The sequence below is a fragment of the Symphalangus syndactylus genome, chromosome X (genome assembly GCF_028878055.3).
Source record: "Symphalangus syndactylus isolate Jambi chromosome X, NHGRI_mSymSyn1-v2.1_pri, whole genome shotgun sequence".
Classification (NCBI taxonomy): domain Eukaryota; kingdom Metazoa; phylum Chordata; class Mammalia; order Primates; family Hylobatidae; genus Symphalangus; species Symphalangus syndactylus.
Window position 1 is genome coordinate 38,627,264 of NC_072447.2, and position 16,315 is coordinate 38,643,578.

At 43.1% G+C, this 16,315-nt stretch overlaps 1 protein-coding gene across 2 annotated transcripts in view; it reads left to right on the forward strand.

Annotated features, from left to right (window-relative positions):
- Window positions 1-3,498: 3,498 nt before the first annotated feature.
- PDK3 (pyruvate dehydrogenase kinase 3) overlaps window positions 3,499-16,315 on the forward strand; it is a 75,693-nt gene continuing 62,876 nt past the window's right edge. Inside the window, exon 1 of one of the 2 annotated variants that reach the window (XM_055267345.2) lies at window positions 3,499-3,903. In XM_055267345.2, the coding sequence (XP_055123320.1) occupies window positions 3,798-3,903 (106 nt within the window). In that variant the 5' untranslated portion in view covers window positions 3,499-3,797. The remainder of the gene's footprint in view (window positions 3,904-16,315) is intronic. The other variant, XM_055267346.2, reaches the window with a different exon arrangement.

Genomic DNA, 16,315 nt, shown 5'->3' on the forward strand with positions numbered 1-16,315 from the left:
TGTTAGAAGCATGAGCTAAGTCTGACCCACATTCAAGTGGAAAGGAATTAAGCTGCATCTCTTGAGGGGTATCAAAGAATTTGTGGCCATATCTTTAAGACCCTCATTGCTTGCTAAAACGCAGATCTGCTTCAGTAGGGCTGCAGTGGGGCCCAAGAGTTTGCATTTCTTTTTCTTTTTTTTCTTTTTTTAAGATGGAGTTTTGCTCTTGTTGCCCAGCCTGGAGTGCAATGGTGCAATCTCGGCTCACTGCAACCTCCACCTCCCAGGTTCAAGCGATTCTCCTGCCTCAGCCTCCCGAGTAGCTGGGATTACAGGCATGTGTCACTATGCCCTGCTAATTTTGTATTTTTAGTAGAGATGGAGTTTCTCCATTTTGGTCAGGCTGGTCTCCAACTCCCGACCTCAGGTGATCCACCCGCCTCAGCCTCCCAAACTGCTGGGATTACAGGCGAGAGCTACCGCACCTGGCCTAATTTTTTTTTTTTTTTTTGAGACAGAGTCTTGCTCTGTGGCCCAGGCTGGAGTGCAATGGCGCAATCTCAGCTCACTGCAACCCCGCCTCCTGGGTTCAAGTGGTTCTCCTGCCTCAGCCTCCCGAGTAGCTGGAATTACAGGTGTGCACCACCACACCCAGCTAATTTTTGTATTTTTAGTAGAGACGGGGTTTCACCATGTTAGCCAGGCTGGTGTCGATCTCCTGACCTCGTGATCCACCCACCTCAGACTCCCAAAGTGCTGGGATTACACGCGTGAGCCACTGCGCCCGGCCTCTTTTTTTTTTTTTTTTGAGACTGGGTCTCACTTTGTCACCCAGGCTGGTGTGCAGTGGTGCAATTTTGGCTCACTGCAGCCTCCACTTCCTGAGCTCAAGCTATCCTCCCATCTCAGCCCCCCAAGTAGCTGGGACTATAGGAGCGCACCACCTTGCCCTGCTAATACTTTTGTATTTTTAGTAGAGACGGAGTTTTGCCATGTTGCCCAGGCTGGTCTCCAACTCCTGAGCTCAAGCAACCTGCCCGCCTCTGCCTCCCAAAGTGCTAGGATTAGATGCCCCAAGAGTTTGCATTTCTAACAAGTTTTCAGGTGATGCTGCTGCCGCAGGTCCAGGGATTTCACTTTTGAAAGCCACTGGGAGTGGGGTCTGCACTAGACCTTGGTATGTACAAGGAGTTGAAAATAGTTCATCAAGATCTATTTATCAACACACTGGTGTCACTTCTGGCCTCTGCAAGTTATCACGAAAGTATTAGGTAAAAATATATGCACTGCTGTACACAAGAGGTACAGTACCTTGTATTTATATTACATATGGTTTATTTCATTTGACTGTCACAAATGCCAGGGAGATAAATCAGGTATCTTAATCTGACATAAAAATAAGGGTGACGCAGACAGCCTAGGTGACCTTAGCCTTGTCTAAGCACATTTTACATTATATCCGGCTCTTTCATATTGTTCCCAACTTCTAGGACTTTGTCACCTTTTGGAAAAGCAGAAATAAAATTAGGTACATGAAAGTTTAAATAATCAAATCAACAGAATGGATTTTAAGTAGCATTTTGTGCAGTAGGAAAAGGAAGAAGTGAAACAAGTGATTTGCGAGCGCAGAAAGATCAGCGCTTTGTTGCTTAGGCTGAGAAAATCTCCCTCTCCACAAATATCCAGCTTCTTCCTGCTCACTGACAACTGCCACCAATTATCGCTCCACTTCCAGGTAGCACCTGAGAGTCACTTTAGGAACCACAGGCCACTGGTCTTCTCTTTCTCTGCCCATGCACACCAACTGGATTACTTAGCTCTTCTGGTAAAGCTCCTGGTTAAAGAAGTTGTTAGTATGTCTTTTTTAATGCTTTGATTTAATTTGAATGGAAAAGACATGGTAGTCTACATACCTCTACCAAGATGACCAAGATGTTCTTGAAAATCCAAAAGTCTAGAAGACCACTGGATGACTTTTTTTTTTTTTTTGAGACGGAGTCTTGATCTGTTGCCCAGGTTGGAGTGCAGTGGCACGATCTCGGCTCACTGCAAGCTCCGCTTCCCAGGTTCATGCCATTCTCCTGCCCCAGCCTCCCGAGTAGCTGGGGCTACAGGGGCCCGCCACCACACCCGGCTAATTTTTCGTACTTTTAGTAGAGCTGGGGTTTCACCATGTTAGCCAGGATGGTCTCGATTTCCTGACCTCGTGATCCGCCCGCTTCGGCCTCCCAAAGTGCTGGGATTACAGGCGTGAGCCACCGCACCTGACCGATGTCTTTTACTGTGTATGTTACTTTTCTTTACATTCAGAGTAGAGATGCAACTGTTTTATTAAGCAAAGAATTGGCTGCATAAACGTCCACTGAAGGCACAAAAGCTAAATAGCTACCCACCAATAATCTCATTCAGTGAGAAAACTAGTCCAATCAGAGACCCAAGGAGTGGCTTCCAGTCACATTTGTACCTTTCCTTAAAGAACATTCTTCCTGTCCTTTTGGTTACATATTTATGTTTACATATTGCCAAAAAAAAAAAAAAAAAGCCAAGGTTTGGTGGAAATGGCTAAAGCAAGCTGTACTTTATTCACTCAAAATAGGAAATAACAATTTCATATACTGAGCCCTGAGTTCAAGTTCACTTTTTTTTTTTTTTTTTTGAGAGGGGGGTCTGGGTATGTTGCCTAGGCAGATCTTGAACTTCTGGGCTCACGTGATCCTCCCACCTCCGCCTGCACGGTAGTTGGGACTATAGGTGCATGTCACCATGCCAGGCTCTCAAATTCACTTGAGATAAAGAATACCCAACACTGTGTAAGCATAGACTCCTGTCCAAAAGTGGTGGTGAAGCATGAAGGGAGCTGTCCTGTGGTGGTGGTGTAGAGAAGGGAAATGAAAGAAAGTGCCAGTGACCTTACATTTGATCCTTTCCAATGGTAGTAGTGGGGTGGGGGGGTATGAAACAGAGTCAGTGACCTTGCAATTATCCTGTCCACTGGCATTGGGGAGGTAGGGGGTGTTAGTGACCCCTGACCTCACAATGGATCCCGTCCAACGGTGGTGGTGGGGAGACATGAAATGCAATCAGTGACAATCTTGTGCGGGAAGGAGGGGCAAGGAACCACGAAAAAGAGAACCAGCGACCTAACAATCCAGTCCAAAGGCGTTCTCTCGGGAGTGAGGCAGGGAGGTGGGGGTGGGGTTGGGCCACGAAACAGAGTCAGTCTAGCTAGGCTGTAAAATCTAAGTGTCAAGATGCAGCGAACTGCAAGTCCTCCTCCCGGAAAAGGCGCCTGCGGTTGAGAAGGGTCTTGAGCAGCGCGGAGGATCGGATTCCGGGCTCCCGGCCTCTTCCCGGTCCGCGGGCACCTCGGCTACCTTTCGGCAGTGGAGAACCCAGCCAGAGGCGGAGCTGAGAGCGGCTGCACTTGCTGGGCTGGGCTGAGTCCCACGAGCCAGGGAGGGGGTCTCTGGCGCAGCGCCCGGACAAAATATAAACGTCACAGAGGCAGCGGCGGCCAATCAGTGGAGGGCGCGCGCGGCAGCGTGCCCCTCGCGCTCCTCGCCGCCCCTCGCACGCCGCGTACGTGCAGCAACCGACTCCGCCCAGCGAGGCGGAGCCTAGGGAAGCCGCGGGCGGCCGGCCGCGGTCCTGGGGCTGCTGCTGCTGCTGCTGCGGCGGCTGCACCGGCGGCGCCGAGGCCGAGGTAGAGGCCGGGGTGCGCGCTTAGCAAACGTGCCGTATCCGTGCGGCTTGGCTGCGCCAGCCCTTGCGGCCACCCGGGCGTCTAGGCGGGTCTGTGCGCCGCCCCGGCGAGGATGCGGCTGTTCCGGTGGCTGCTGAAGCAGCCGGTGCCCAAGCAGATCGAGCGCTACTCGCGCTTTTCGCCGTCGCCGCTCTCCATCAAACAGTTCCTGGACTTCGGTGAGTACGGGGCCAAGGGTCCCCATGGGCCCGGGGCCGCCGCCATTCGGGCTGCCACCCCGGATCTCCGCAGCTTCGGGTAAAGTCCGTGGGAACCGCAGGCGGGGCTAGGGGATATCCGAGGGGCTCTCCTGGGGCTCGGATTTCGGGGCGCGGAGGGGCAGGGCCTGGCCCCCTCGCACCCAGCCTGGGACTTACCCGGAGACACAGAAACGGCATCTCATTGCAGGACCCTCATCGCAGGCGAGACTCCCCAAACCTGCCATCGTTAGCTTCAAATCTGCTTGACACAAACCTCACAGCCCTTAAAACTTCAGAACGAGATGTGGGTGGCTTTTTAATGTTTTTATTTTTAGAATTTTTTTTTTGGTTGGGTGAGAACTGTTTAGAAATACCTTGAGGTTGAATAAATTATGCAACGGCATTTTGTTCCTTTTCTGCTCTAAGGTGTTGCTGTGTGGCTGGAGTGGCAGGACTCGAACTGTTGTCTTCATCAGGTTATGTTAAAGCAGTTAGAGGCCTGGCCTGCAGACGCCTTAGATGCTTGGGAAGAGCGGACGCCTGGGTTCCTAGCATCAGAGCAGGGTCTAATACAACTCTGGCTTTAGTGCCAGCACCTTTGGTTTCTCTTCTCCATTGGTGTCCCACCCACATTCTCCCTGTCCGGTGGGCTGGTGGGTGGCTTTCACGGATTGAGGTGGGACCAAAGAAGATTCGGGTTCCCAGCCTGCCTCAGGCCTAGCTGAGATGGGAATAGATTCCACCACCTTCTGTTAATTGGATCATGTTTCCCCAGAAAACGAAGGAGCTGGTTGTGAAACACCTAAAAGTAAAATGCATGCATTGAGGTATCAGAATGAAACTCAGCATCCCTGAAGGAAAATCAAATCCAGCAGCAAAGATGTTCTAAGCTCTCCAGGGGAAATCGTAGGGTGTCTGTTCATTTAATGAATTTTATGTAAATATCAAGGGTGTCAGTGATAGTGTCAGTTGGGCATAAAAACTAAAGTGCAGAGTAGGTAGAACATTTGAGGAAGACCTGATATGCAAAAAGTGATGTCTATACTTTTTTTTTTTTTTAAAAAAAAGCTAGGATAGGAAGAGAGGAATAGGTTAAAGTTGAGACCAAATTAAAATTTTAGAAGCCAATTTGCCAGAGAATGATGATGAAAGTCAAAGTTCAATGACACGTTGATCTTTGCATCTTAAAACTTCACTCCCAAAAGCTATTGGTAGTTTTACTTACTATCTCGAGAATTGTAGAGGTTTGAGGCAGTTTCTGACTTTAGAGTTTAGAAAATGTTGCTGTTGCTGTAAATATAGGCAAGTTTTCCATTTTTATGGTTTAGGGAAGATTCTGAAGGTATCAGCCTTTCGTTAGTGTAAACTGAAACAAGATAATTCACAATAAAAGGAACAAAAGGAATCCAGAAACTCCCAGTTCTTTCCACCCTCAAAGTTTAAGTGATAGCCCCAATAGCCAGCCAAAATTTTGGTTAGTTGATGTCCATAGCAGCTAGTGTCTACCCGTGTTAATAGGTATTTTGGTAAGGATGTTATGTGAGTAGGAAAACCACAGTGGAGGATAGTGTTATCATGGAAAACCTGTGAGGCCAGTATATGGAAACAAACGTTCTAATTCTGGCTCTGCCACTAGCTCAGAATGTGGCCTTGACTAAGTGACCAAACCTCACTTGGGGTTCATTTTCCTCATTAATAAAATGAGTAGATTGTGTCAGGCGATCTTTAAAAGCACAGCTCACCACTGTACGATTGTGATTTCAAAGGAAGAGGCATGAACTTTCTAAAAGAACACTACCAAATCTTTTGATAGATATTTTCTATAAAAGTCTTCTGACCTATTTTGGGGGGTGGAGGGATTCACTAAGGTCATGAGAGAAGCATAATAATTTAAGGTTTTCCTTATAAGGAAGAGCACAGAAGTGCCAGATATAGTTGTAGTGGAATTTGCTAGAAGTGACAAGGCTAGTTTGTAACACCCAGAGATGAATCAGGTGCTAATCAGCCTATCTTTAATGACAGGACAACTAAAAGAAGGGAGTTGTTGCAAAAAGGCCATCTCTACTTCTACTTTTCTCTTAGTTTTGTCTCTTGATAGCAGTTCTATTTTGGCAATTGATGTGGGAGTTGGAGAATTCAGAATGGGTGTGGGATATTTTTAAGGTGAGGAGAGAGGAGGAGTGAAGAGGCTTCACGCCCCTGTATGATTAGAGAAAACTGCAGGAGAGGGCCAACTCAGACGCTTAAAGCACCAGGTAGCGGGCAGTGGATAAGTGAATGAAGCCAATGAGTTGAGGACCGTGATAAATTCCTGGTATATAGCTAGCTCCAAAGGGGCAGCTGATTGGCACCAATTCAGTATATTTCAAGAGAACTTTGGCATAAACAAAATAGATGGATGGATCAAGTTGGCCCACAGGCTGCTAGTTTATGAACTTTATGCCTTTCTCCATGGGTACTTTACAAATGGGACGTACATTTTGACTGGAGTAACTAGACAGGGACCAGAGAAAGGAGATACACAGGATATACACAATTTGTTACAACCTTGGTAAATAGGCTTTCTTATGTGGATGTACTGCACATCAGTAAATAAGGAGATTATTTGCTGTGTTCAAAAGTGGAGGCTAAAACTGGTTGTTACTTCGGAAGCAGTGCTTTTATTTTAAAGCAGGGGTTCCTGAGCCTCAGCACTCTTGCCATTTCAGGCCAGGTAATTTTGGTAGGAGCTGTCTTGTGCACTGTGGGAAGTTGAGCTACATCCCTGGCCTCTACCCACTAGATGTCATGAGCACCTCCTACTCCAATGTCTCTAGTCATTGCCAAATGTCCCCTGGGGGAGCAAAATGTCCCCTGGACTTCTGTTGAATCACTGTTGGGAAGTGTTTACTTGAGTGGTTTTCAGGCCAGGGCCTCATACTCTGAATTTTTGTTGTAAATGGTCTGGGGGAGCTGGGGGTGGAGAGCGGAGCACTGGTATTTTTAGGAGATACCCCTGTCATTCTAAAGCATATCCAGGGTTAAGCACCATTAATCAGATGATCTTCTGTCTGATCTGCTGGCCCCCTTTCATCTATGTGCAGTATTTTTCTCTATGCTTTTTAAAATAACGAAAGTTTCTTGAACTCCATCTTGACTTGAAATATAGCCTGCCACACAGTTAGCAAATATAGCAAGAATAACAAGTGTTCTAAATGGATTTTTAATTTATAATGGCAATAGTACATTCCAAAGGGTGGCATTTTTTAAAATGAGATTTTTCTTTTGGGCCTAAGATTACAGTCACATGGTTCCAAATTCAGAGGGTGCAAAAGAACACAGAAAAGCCTGCTTCCCACTTGTGCCCACTGGCTTCCCCTTTTTTTTGCATAAATGGCAGTTTATAGCTTCGTTTGTACCTTGTTTTTTTGAGCTTAATACCATAGAGAAGACCTTTGTATATCTGTACCTGCAGAACTTTGTTTTTCTTTTTTATGGCTTCTGAGAATTTGGTTATATGAATGTACCAGAATTTATTAGCAACTTTCCCTATTGATGGCTACAATTAATAGGTTGTTTCTAGACTTTGCTATGGCAACCTGCCCTCCAGTGAATTATTACATGCATTGTCATTTCATGCATGTACGTGTGTATCTATAGGGCAGATTCCTAAACGTGAGATTGCTACATCAGCAGGTATGTGCATTTGTAATTTTGACGAACATTGTCAAATTGCTTTCCATAAAGGTTGTCTGTTTTCCCCCTCGCTAGAAGTTTCTGAGAGTACCTGTTTTCCTATGCCTTCACCACATTATTGTCAAACTTTTGATAGGTAAAAAAAATGGTATATCTAGATAGAATTTTTTTTCTCCTTGAGTAAATATGTCTTTATTTTAGTTTTTTATTATGGAAATTTTTAAAAAAAAAACTTAGGTGGGTGCCTGTAATTCCAGTGCTTTGAGAGGCCAAGACAGAGCATGGCTTGAGACCAGGAGTTTGAGGCCAGCCCTGGGCAACATAGTGAGAGCCTGTCTCTAAAAAAAAAAGATTAGCCAGGAGTGGTGGTGTCACACACCTGGGGTCTTAGCTACTCAGGAGGCTGAGACAGGAGGATGGCTTGAGCCCAGACTGAAGCTGCGGTGAGCTGTGTTTCTGCCACTGCACTCCAGCCTGGGGGATGTACATGTATAGGTAAATACATACAAAAATTTTATTGTGTATAATTAAGGTATACAACATGATGTTATGGGATACATATAGTTAAAAGGTTACTACAGTGAAAAAAATTAACATATCTATCATCTCACATAGTTACCCTTTTTTATTTTTGTGGCAAGGTCAGCTAAAATCTACTCATTTAGCATGAATACCATATACAGTACAATTTTATTATCTATTATATATTCTTCATGTTGTGCATTCGATCTCTAGACCTTAAACATTTACAGAAGTAGAGAGAATAGAATGATGAACTCCTGGGTTTGTTTTATTGATATCCATTTGCTATTTGTCTGTAGATGTTGTATGTGTGGTCTGTTAGATTTTCTTATCAAAGTCATGCTTGTTTCAAAAAGATAAATTTTTGTTTTCAAAAAGATAAATTTTTTTCTTTTCCTATGCTAAGACTAATTTATCTTTTGAATTATCTGTTTTTTAAAGATTTGGTAGAACTTCACATGAAAGTGTTTAAGCCTGTATGTTTTGGGGAATTTTGCTCTCTGACAGCTCTCTCTATTCTGTGTTATTGATCTCTGTAGATTTTCTGTCTCTTCTAGAGTCCATTTTGATATATTTTTCTTGAAAATTATCCTACTTGGCCAGGCGTGGTGGCTCACGCCTGTAATCCCAGCACTTTGGGAGGCCAAGGCAGGTGGATCACATGAGGTCGGGAGTTTGAGACCAGCCTGGCCAACATGGTGAAACCTCGTCTCTACAAAATAGCCGGGCATAGTGGTGGGCACCTGTAATTCCAGCTACTGGGGAGGCTGAGGCGGGAGAATTGCTTGAACCCAGGAGGCGGAGGCTGCAGTGAGCCAAGATCATGCCCTTGCACTCCAGCCTGGGGGACAAGAGTGAAACTGCATCTCAAAAAAAAAAAAAGAAAAAAAATTTTCCTACTCATTGAGGTTTTTGAGTCAGTTTGGATAGCTGAGATAGTTGTCACTGAACAGTCTTAATTTTCCCTGTGACATTTGTCCCCCCCTTCTTCTTGAGTAGGTTAGTTGATGATTTATTTGGTTGGATTTATTAGTTTTATGACTTTTGTCATCTAGTTTATTGTCTGATTTGACTTTAATAATTCCCTCTGATCTCAGTTTTATTTTGTTCTTTTAAAAATTAGGTGCTTTCTGTTCTCAGTCATAAGTGGGAGTTGAACAATGAGAACACATGGACACAGGGAGGGGAACATCACACACCAGGGCCTGTCGGGAGGTTGGGGGGCTAGGGGAGGGATAGCATTAGGAGAAATACCTAATGCAGATGACAAGTTGATGGGTGCAGCAAACCACCATGGCACGTGTATACCTATGTAACAAACCTGCACGTTCTGCACATGTACCCCAGAACTTAAAGTATAATAAAATAAAATGCTTTCTTCTTTGTCTTGTTTATTTCAGTGTTTAAGGTTAGTTATTCCTCTGAGCACTGCTTTAGCAGCTGATGTGTGTGTGTATTTGGTCTTTTTTCCTCTCAGCTCTTCTGCGTCTTCAGATTTTTATTTTCCTATCAACGAAGAGTTGTTTGGAGGAGTTTAAAAATTTCCAGTGAAGATGCATTCTGCATTTTAATTTTATTTATGTCTAGTTTTGTTGCACTGTGACTACAGAATGTTGTCTGAATTATTCTCTAATTTATTGATGTTAACTTTGAAGCTCATTATATGGTTGTTTTCTGTGAATGTTCCTTGGGCAGCAAAAAGAAGGTTATACTCTCTTCTCAGGTTGCAGAGTGTGATATATCAGCTCTGCAATATTATGTTATTTAGGTTTTGTGTAACTTTACTTTTTTTATCCACCTGATTTGTTATGGATCAAACACAAGAGAAGTTAATAATGATTCTCTTTCTCCATATAGCTCCTATAGTTTTTGCTTTATGACTGTCAGTGTTATGTTTGATGCTTATTAACTCACGTCCTCATTGTGAGATATACCCGTTAGCATTAGAGTGCTGCCCTTTTACTAGTTGAAGGCTTTTTGGCCTGGATTCGTCCTGATTTGACATTGAGATCTAGTTCCCTATTTTCTTGTTTACATTTCCTGGGATAGCATTGCCATCCTTTTATTTTCAGTTTTTCTGAATTACTTTGCTCTAAATATGTCTCTAAATGTAGTGTAAAGTTGGGTTTTGCTTTGTGAATCAATCTTTTTCATGTGGTAAGTTTAACTTATTTATACTTACTGATATGATAGATCTGTCATCTGTAATGATAAGCATTTGTAATTTTCTATTGCTTTCTGTTTTTAATACCTCAGTTTTCCTATGTTATATATTTGCTTCGTTTTGCCATATTTATTTTAATAAATAACTAGGCTTGAATTTTTGGTTCTAGTGGTTATCTTTATAGTTATTACTTTATTTCTATAGACCTTTGTCCCATATGGGTCACCACCTGTCAGCCACGAGACCTTTGAGCACTTGAAATGTGGCTAGTGTGGCCGAAAAACTGAATTGACTTAATTTAAATTTAAAACGGATACTTGTTAACTTTTACATCTGTGTAGAATAACTTGGATATGTGAATCCACTTTATCACCTGTAAATTTTATGAAATCTCTTTATGGGTCAATTATTTCTGATAGAAATTTAGCCTCTGAATTGAGATGTGCTTTCAGTATAAAATACACACTGGATTTCAAAGACTTAATATAAAAATAGTAAAATATCAGTACATCTTATATTGATTGCATGTTGAAATGATAATATTTTAGATATGTTGGGTTAAATGGAATATTATCAAAAACTTTATTTCTTTTTTATGTTAATGTGGCTACTAGGAAATTTTAAATTATATATATGGCTTACATATTTCTTTCTTTATTTCTTTCTTTTTTTTTTTGTGAGACAGAGCTTTTGCTCATGTTGCCCAGCCTGGAGTGCAATGGCGCGATCTGGGCTCACCGCAACCTCCGCCTCCCAGGTTCAAGTGATTCTCCTGCCTCAGCCTCCTGAGTAGCTGGGATTACAGGCATGCGCCTACGTGCCCAGCTAATTTTGTATTTTTAGTAGAGACGGGGTTTCTCCATGTTGGTCAGGCTGGTCTTGAACTCTCGACCTCAGGTGATCCGCCCACCTCAGCCTCCCAAAGTGCTAGGATTACAGGCGTGAGCCACAGCCCCCAGCCTGGCTCACATATTTATATTGGACAGTGTGGCTTCAGATAATATATGTTAATTCCTTATTGGGAGCAATGAAAACATCACATTTTAATGTTCAGAATAAACATTTATTAGCTGGGCGCGGTGGCTCACGCCTGTAATCCCAGCATTTTGGGAAGCCAAGGCGGGTGGATCACGAGGTCAAGAGATTGAGACCATCCTGGCCAACATGGTGAAACCCCGTCTCTACTAAAAATACAAAAATTAGCCAGGCGTGGTGGTGGGCACCTATAGTCCCAGGTACTCGGGAGGCTGAGGTAGGAGAATTACTTGAACCTGGGAGGTGGAGGTTGCAGTGAGCCGAGATTGAGCCACTGCACTCCAGCCTGGCTAGAGTGAGACTCTGTCTCAAACACACACACACACACACTTGTTGAATTTATTTATTTATTTACTTATTTGAGACAGAGTCTCACTCTGTCGCCTAGGTCAGAATGCAGCGGCTTGGTCTTGGCTCACTGCAACCTCTGTCTCCCGGGTTCAGGTGATTCTCCTGCCTCAGCCTCCCGAGTAGCTGGGATTACAGGCGTCTGCCACCACGCCTGGCTTATTTTTGTATTTTTAGTAGAGATGGGGTTTTGCCCTGTTGCCCAGGCTGGTCTCGAACTCCTGACCTTAGGTGATCCACCCGCCTCTGCCTCCCAAAGTGCTGGGATTACAGGCATGAGTCACCGTGCCTGGCCTGAATTTATTTCCTTAAATATAACTTTCACATGTCTTGTTCCATATTTTTTTCTATAAACCTCTCTGGATTTTTGGATCAATGTATTGTTTTTGACTGGCAGTTAATGTTATGGTGGCTCCCTGTTATATTTGCACAAATTTGAGTTCTCTTTCCCTTAAGCAGTTGTGATAAATTAAAAGTTCTCTTAATTATATAAGAAAAGGAGAACTTGGACTATTATGGCATAAAGATAGAACCTTCTGAATGTTGAATGAGTTGGTAGGAAATGATTCACATTTTCTTTTGGACTTGCTTTTCATCTTTCAGTCTCGCCCTGTCGGCTTCTGGTTCCCGTATTAACCACTTTTGTCCCCTCCCTGCAGACTGACCTCCCATTTGTTTGATTTTCCAGTTACTTTTGCACAGCCGCACTTGCATTAAAGAGATTTTGCTCCCGCCTCCTTTTCTTAGATTTTATCCTCAATTGTCTCTTTCCAAAGGGCAGGCGCTCACCTCTTTTTTGTAACCTCTTACAGCTTCCTCAGCTCAGCTTGCTCTGCACAGAGCGCGTGCTCCATAAATGGCGATTACTGATGGCATGCCTGACTCCATATCGAGGTTATTAAACATTATGTCACTTTCATTTAGTCAGTTATATAAGTTTATTTATTTATTTATTTATTTTGAGATGGAGTCTCGCTCTGTCGCCCAGGCTGGAGTGCAGTGGCACCATCTCGGCTCACTGCAACCTCCGCCTCCCAGGTTCAAGCAGTTCTCGTGCCTCAGCCTCCCGAGTACCTGGGACTGCAGGCATGTGCCACCACGCCCGGCTAATTTTTGTATTTTTAGCAGAGACGGGGGTTTCACCGTCTTGGCCAGGCTGGTCTCGAACTCCTGACTTCAGGTGATCCACCCCCCTCTGCCTCCCAAAGTGTTGGGATTACAGACGTGAGTCACTGTGCCCAGCCAAGTTTAAACTTCCATAGTGTCCCCACATGTAAATATAGCATCTCTCAAAACCACCAGAAAGCAGATTGTCTGATAGCCCTGCCGTCTTTTCAACAGACGAGTTAATGGGTGCAGCACACCAGCATGGCACATGGATACATATGTAACAAACCTGCACATTGTGCACATGTACCCTAAAACTTAAAGTATAAAAAAAAAAAAAGAAAGGACATCAAAAAAAAAACCTAAATATTTTGATTTCTGTCATAATCACACTGGCTCTGTGAACCTCAGAGCCTTTAGCTCTTAGAAGGTAGCAGCCAGTTTCCGCATTCTTACTATTCTTAAAGTTTAAGGGCCCAGCCATCTTCTTTTCCTTTAGAACGTATTTTAAGATACTTTGGAGATACTTTGGTTCCAAATGACTCCCTTTCGCAAAGTCTTGGCTTTTAAAGTCATTTTGCTCCTCAAAGCCTGATCACCACTGGGGACAACAGTGATTGCATTCTTGGAGAAAATGGAAAGGTTTTTAAAAAAATTATGTTAGGAAAAGGGAAAAACAATCTTGTTCTGCTTCTGAGTGTGTTTATTTTGTACCTTTACATATGTAAATGACAGATTTCTTTTTTTTTATCTGTAAGCAGTAGTTTTTCTGCTACAAGGTGTCACCAAGAATTAGACCAACCTGTTTGGAGAAAGGGATCAACTATTCAGAATTAAAGGGGAAGAGAAAAATTTAGTTGAGGGTAAAGATATCTAACTTGGCTTATTGCATCTTGACCAGTTTTTAAATTTAAAGAAAGAATTGGTCCAGGCACTGTGGCTAATGCCTGTAATCCCAGCATTTTGAGAGGCTGAGGCAGGAGGATTGCTTGAGTCAAGGAATTTGAGACCAGCTCGGGCAACACAGTGAGACCCCTGTCTCTGCAAAAAATAAAAAAATTAGCTAGGCATAGTGGTGCACCCCTGTGGTCCCAGCTACACGGGAAGCTGAGATGGGAGGATCGCTTGAGCCTGAGAGGTTGAGGCTGCAGTGAGCTGTGATCGCGTCACTGCACTCCAGCCTGGACGATAGAGCAAGACCATGTCTCAAAAAAAGAAGGAGGAAGGGAAGTAGAAAGGGAAGGAAAGAAGGGAGGAAAGGTAGGAGACGGAAGGAGGAAAGGAAGGAAAGAGGGGAGGAAGGGAGGGCTTTTTGGGTCTTTAAGATCTGATAAGGCTGCATTTTAACATGGCGTGGTTTATCTGACTCTGGGGCAGCTCTCAGGCACCAAAGTCATAGCTCTGGCCTCACTGTCTTTGTACTCTTGATCTTAGCCAAAAGGCCGAGAAGCGATGCCTCACTGTCTTTGTAGCACTTATGTTTTGTGTGCTTTTGAAAGTGGAGACAGCTGCAGTTACTGACCTATTGATGGTTGGGTGGTTTCCTCCCATTAAGCTTTTGGAAAATTGATCAGACTGTTGGCAAGGTTTGGGAAACCTTGGTTTTGTTACTGGATGGAATCTGAAAATATCACTGCTTTTTCTTTTCCTTTATATGTATAGGCATTCCAATATTTTACTTCTGTGGTAATCTGATTTTAGAGTTGGGCAAATCCTTTTATTTTAGGAATACCCTGGTCTAAGAATGTCAACCTATAGCCTGAGGGCTGGCCACCTGTTTTTTTTTTTTCTAATTAATAGACTGTTTTTTAAAAAGAGTACAGTCCGTCCTCCATATCTGTGGGTTCCACATCCATGGATTCAATCAACCTCAGATAGAAAATATTCAGAAAAAAAATTCCACAAAGTTCCAAAAAGCAAAATTTGAATTTGCCTCACCTTGAATACTATGTTGAATCCATGTAAATGAAATGATGTGTAGGCCTTGTAATTAGTCTAGAGATAATTTAAAGTATATGGAAGGATGTGCATAGGTCATATGCAAACACTCTAGGCCATTTTATGTAAGAGACTTGAGTATCCATGGATTTTGATATCCAAGGGTGTCCAGGAACCAATCCCCCACAGATACTGAGAGGCAGTTTTAGACTGACAGCAAAATTGAGCAGAGTGCCCACAGAACCCCTCCCCACCCCGAAACACAGTCTCTGCCGCCGTCAGTATCCTGCACCAGTGTGAGACATTTGTTATAATTGATGAACCAACATTGACCCATCATTGTCACCTAAAGTCCATAGTTTCCATTAGGGCTCATTCTTTGTGTTGCACACTGCGGGTTTTGACAACTCTTGTTTTTGTAAATAAGGTTTTACTGGAACACAGCCATGCTCATTCATCACATATTGTTTGTGGCTTTTGTCCATCCACAACAGCAGAATTGAGTATTGACAGAGACTATATGGCCCACAAAGCCAAAAATGTTTACTATCTGGTCCTGTACAGAAAGTTTGTTGATCCCTGTTCTAAGACAAATCGGTTCCCTCTTTAAAGAACTGAGCAGTGGTTGGTCTTAATTTCCATTGAAGTGGTAAAGCTCTGTTTCTCCTGTATGCTAGTAACAATAAACTTTGACTATCTGGAGTGTGACTTTTGGGGTAGTGAAGGCTTTTCCAGGTAATTGGGTGGTTTGCCTATAGGATATCTGCCTCAGAGTGGAATTACCATATGAAAGCCGTTGACATTTTATAGCTTTAATTTATCCAGGGCTGTCAGCAAAGTTTATCTGTATCAGTTTCTCCATAGCCCTGCCAAAATGAGGTTTTATGATTTTAATCGCATCATAGGTAACATAGGAATGAAAAGTGCTTTTTCCTCTGCTTGGGTTTTTTGTCTGCTTTTTGTTCTGTGTAAAGTGCCATTGGCCATTTTGTAACCAGAATCTGGAGTTTTTATCATTTGCATAAATTCCTGTGTATATTTGGCATAGTAAGCTCTTGTGCTGTGTAAATATCGTTTCCTTTGGCAAAGTAATTATCAAAGTATAAAATTGAAGACATTTGGAAAGAATTGCTATATGACCTGTAATACAGGTAAATTCATCTGTTTTTTGTGATAGCCCTTCCTGCTTTTGCCCATATATTTACATGTGTTAACACTGTATGTTGGTTTCCTTTTTATCTAGTGCACAGTCTGAGTTTTCATATGCTCAGTGTTACCTGTATCATTTACAGTGCTTTTATCATGGTCAGATTTGTCACCTATAGCAGAGTTTGTAAGTAGTTATTACATCTCTCTGGAATCTATTGCCATTTTCTGATGAGCCTTTGTAGCTAACTCATTTTTACCCTGTTCTACTGTCAAGTTGCCCAACAATTATTAAGACCTCAAGTTTTTCTCTTGAAACTTGGCTGTTTCTCTTTTATCTTGGCTGTTTCTCTTTGGTCACATGCTAAGCTCTCAGAGTAGTTTGTATTTGTGGATTCTAGTCAACATGGCAACTTTTCTGATTTTAACTAAATATTACATTTTAACTTTGTAATT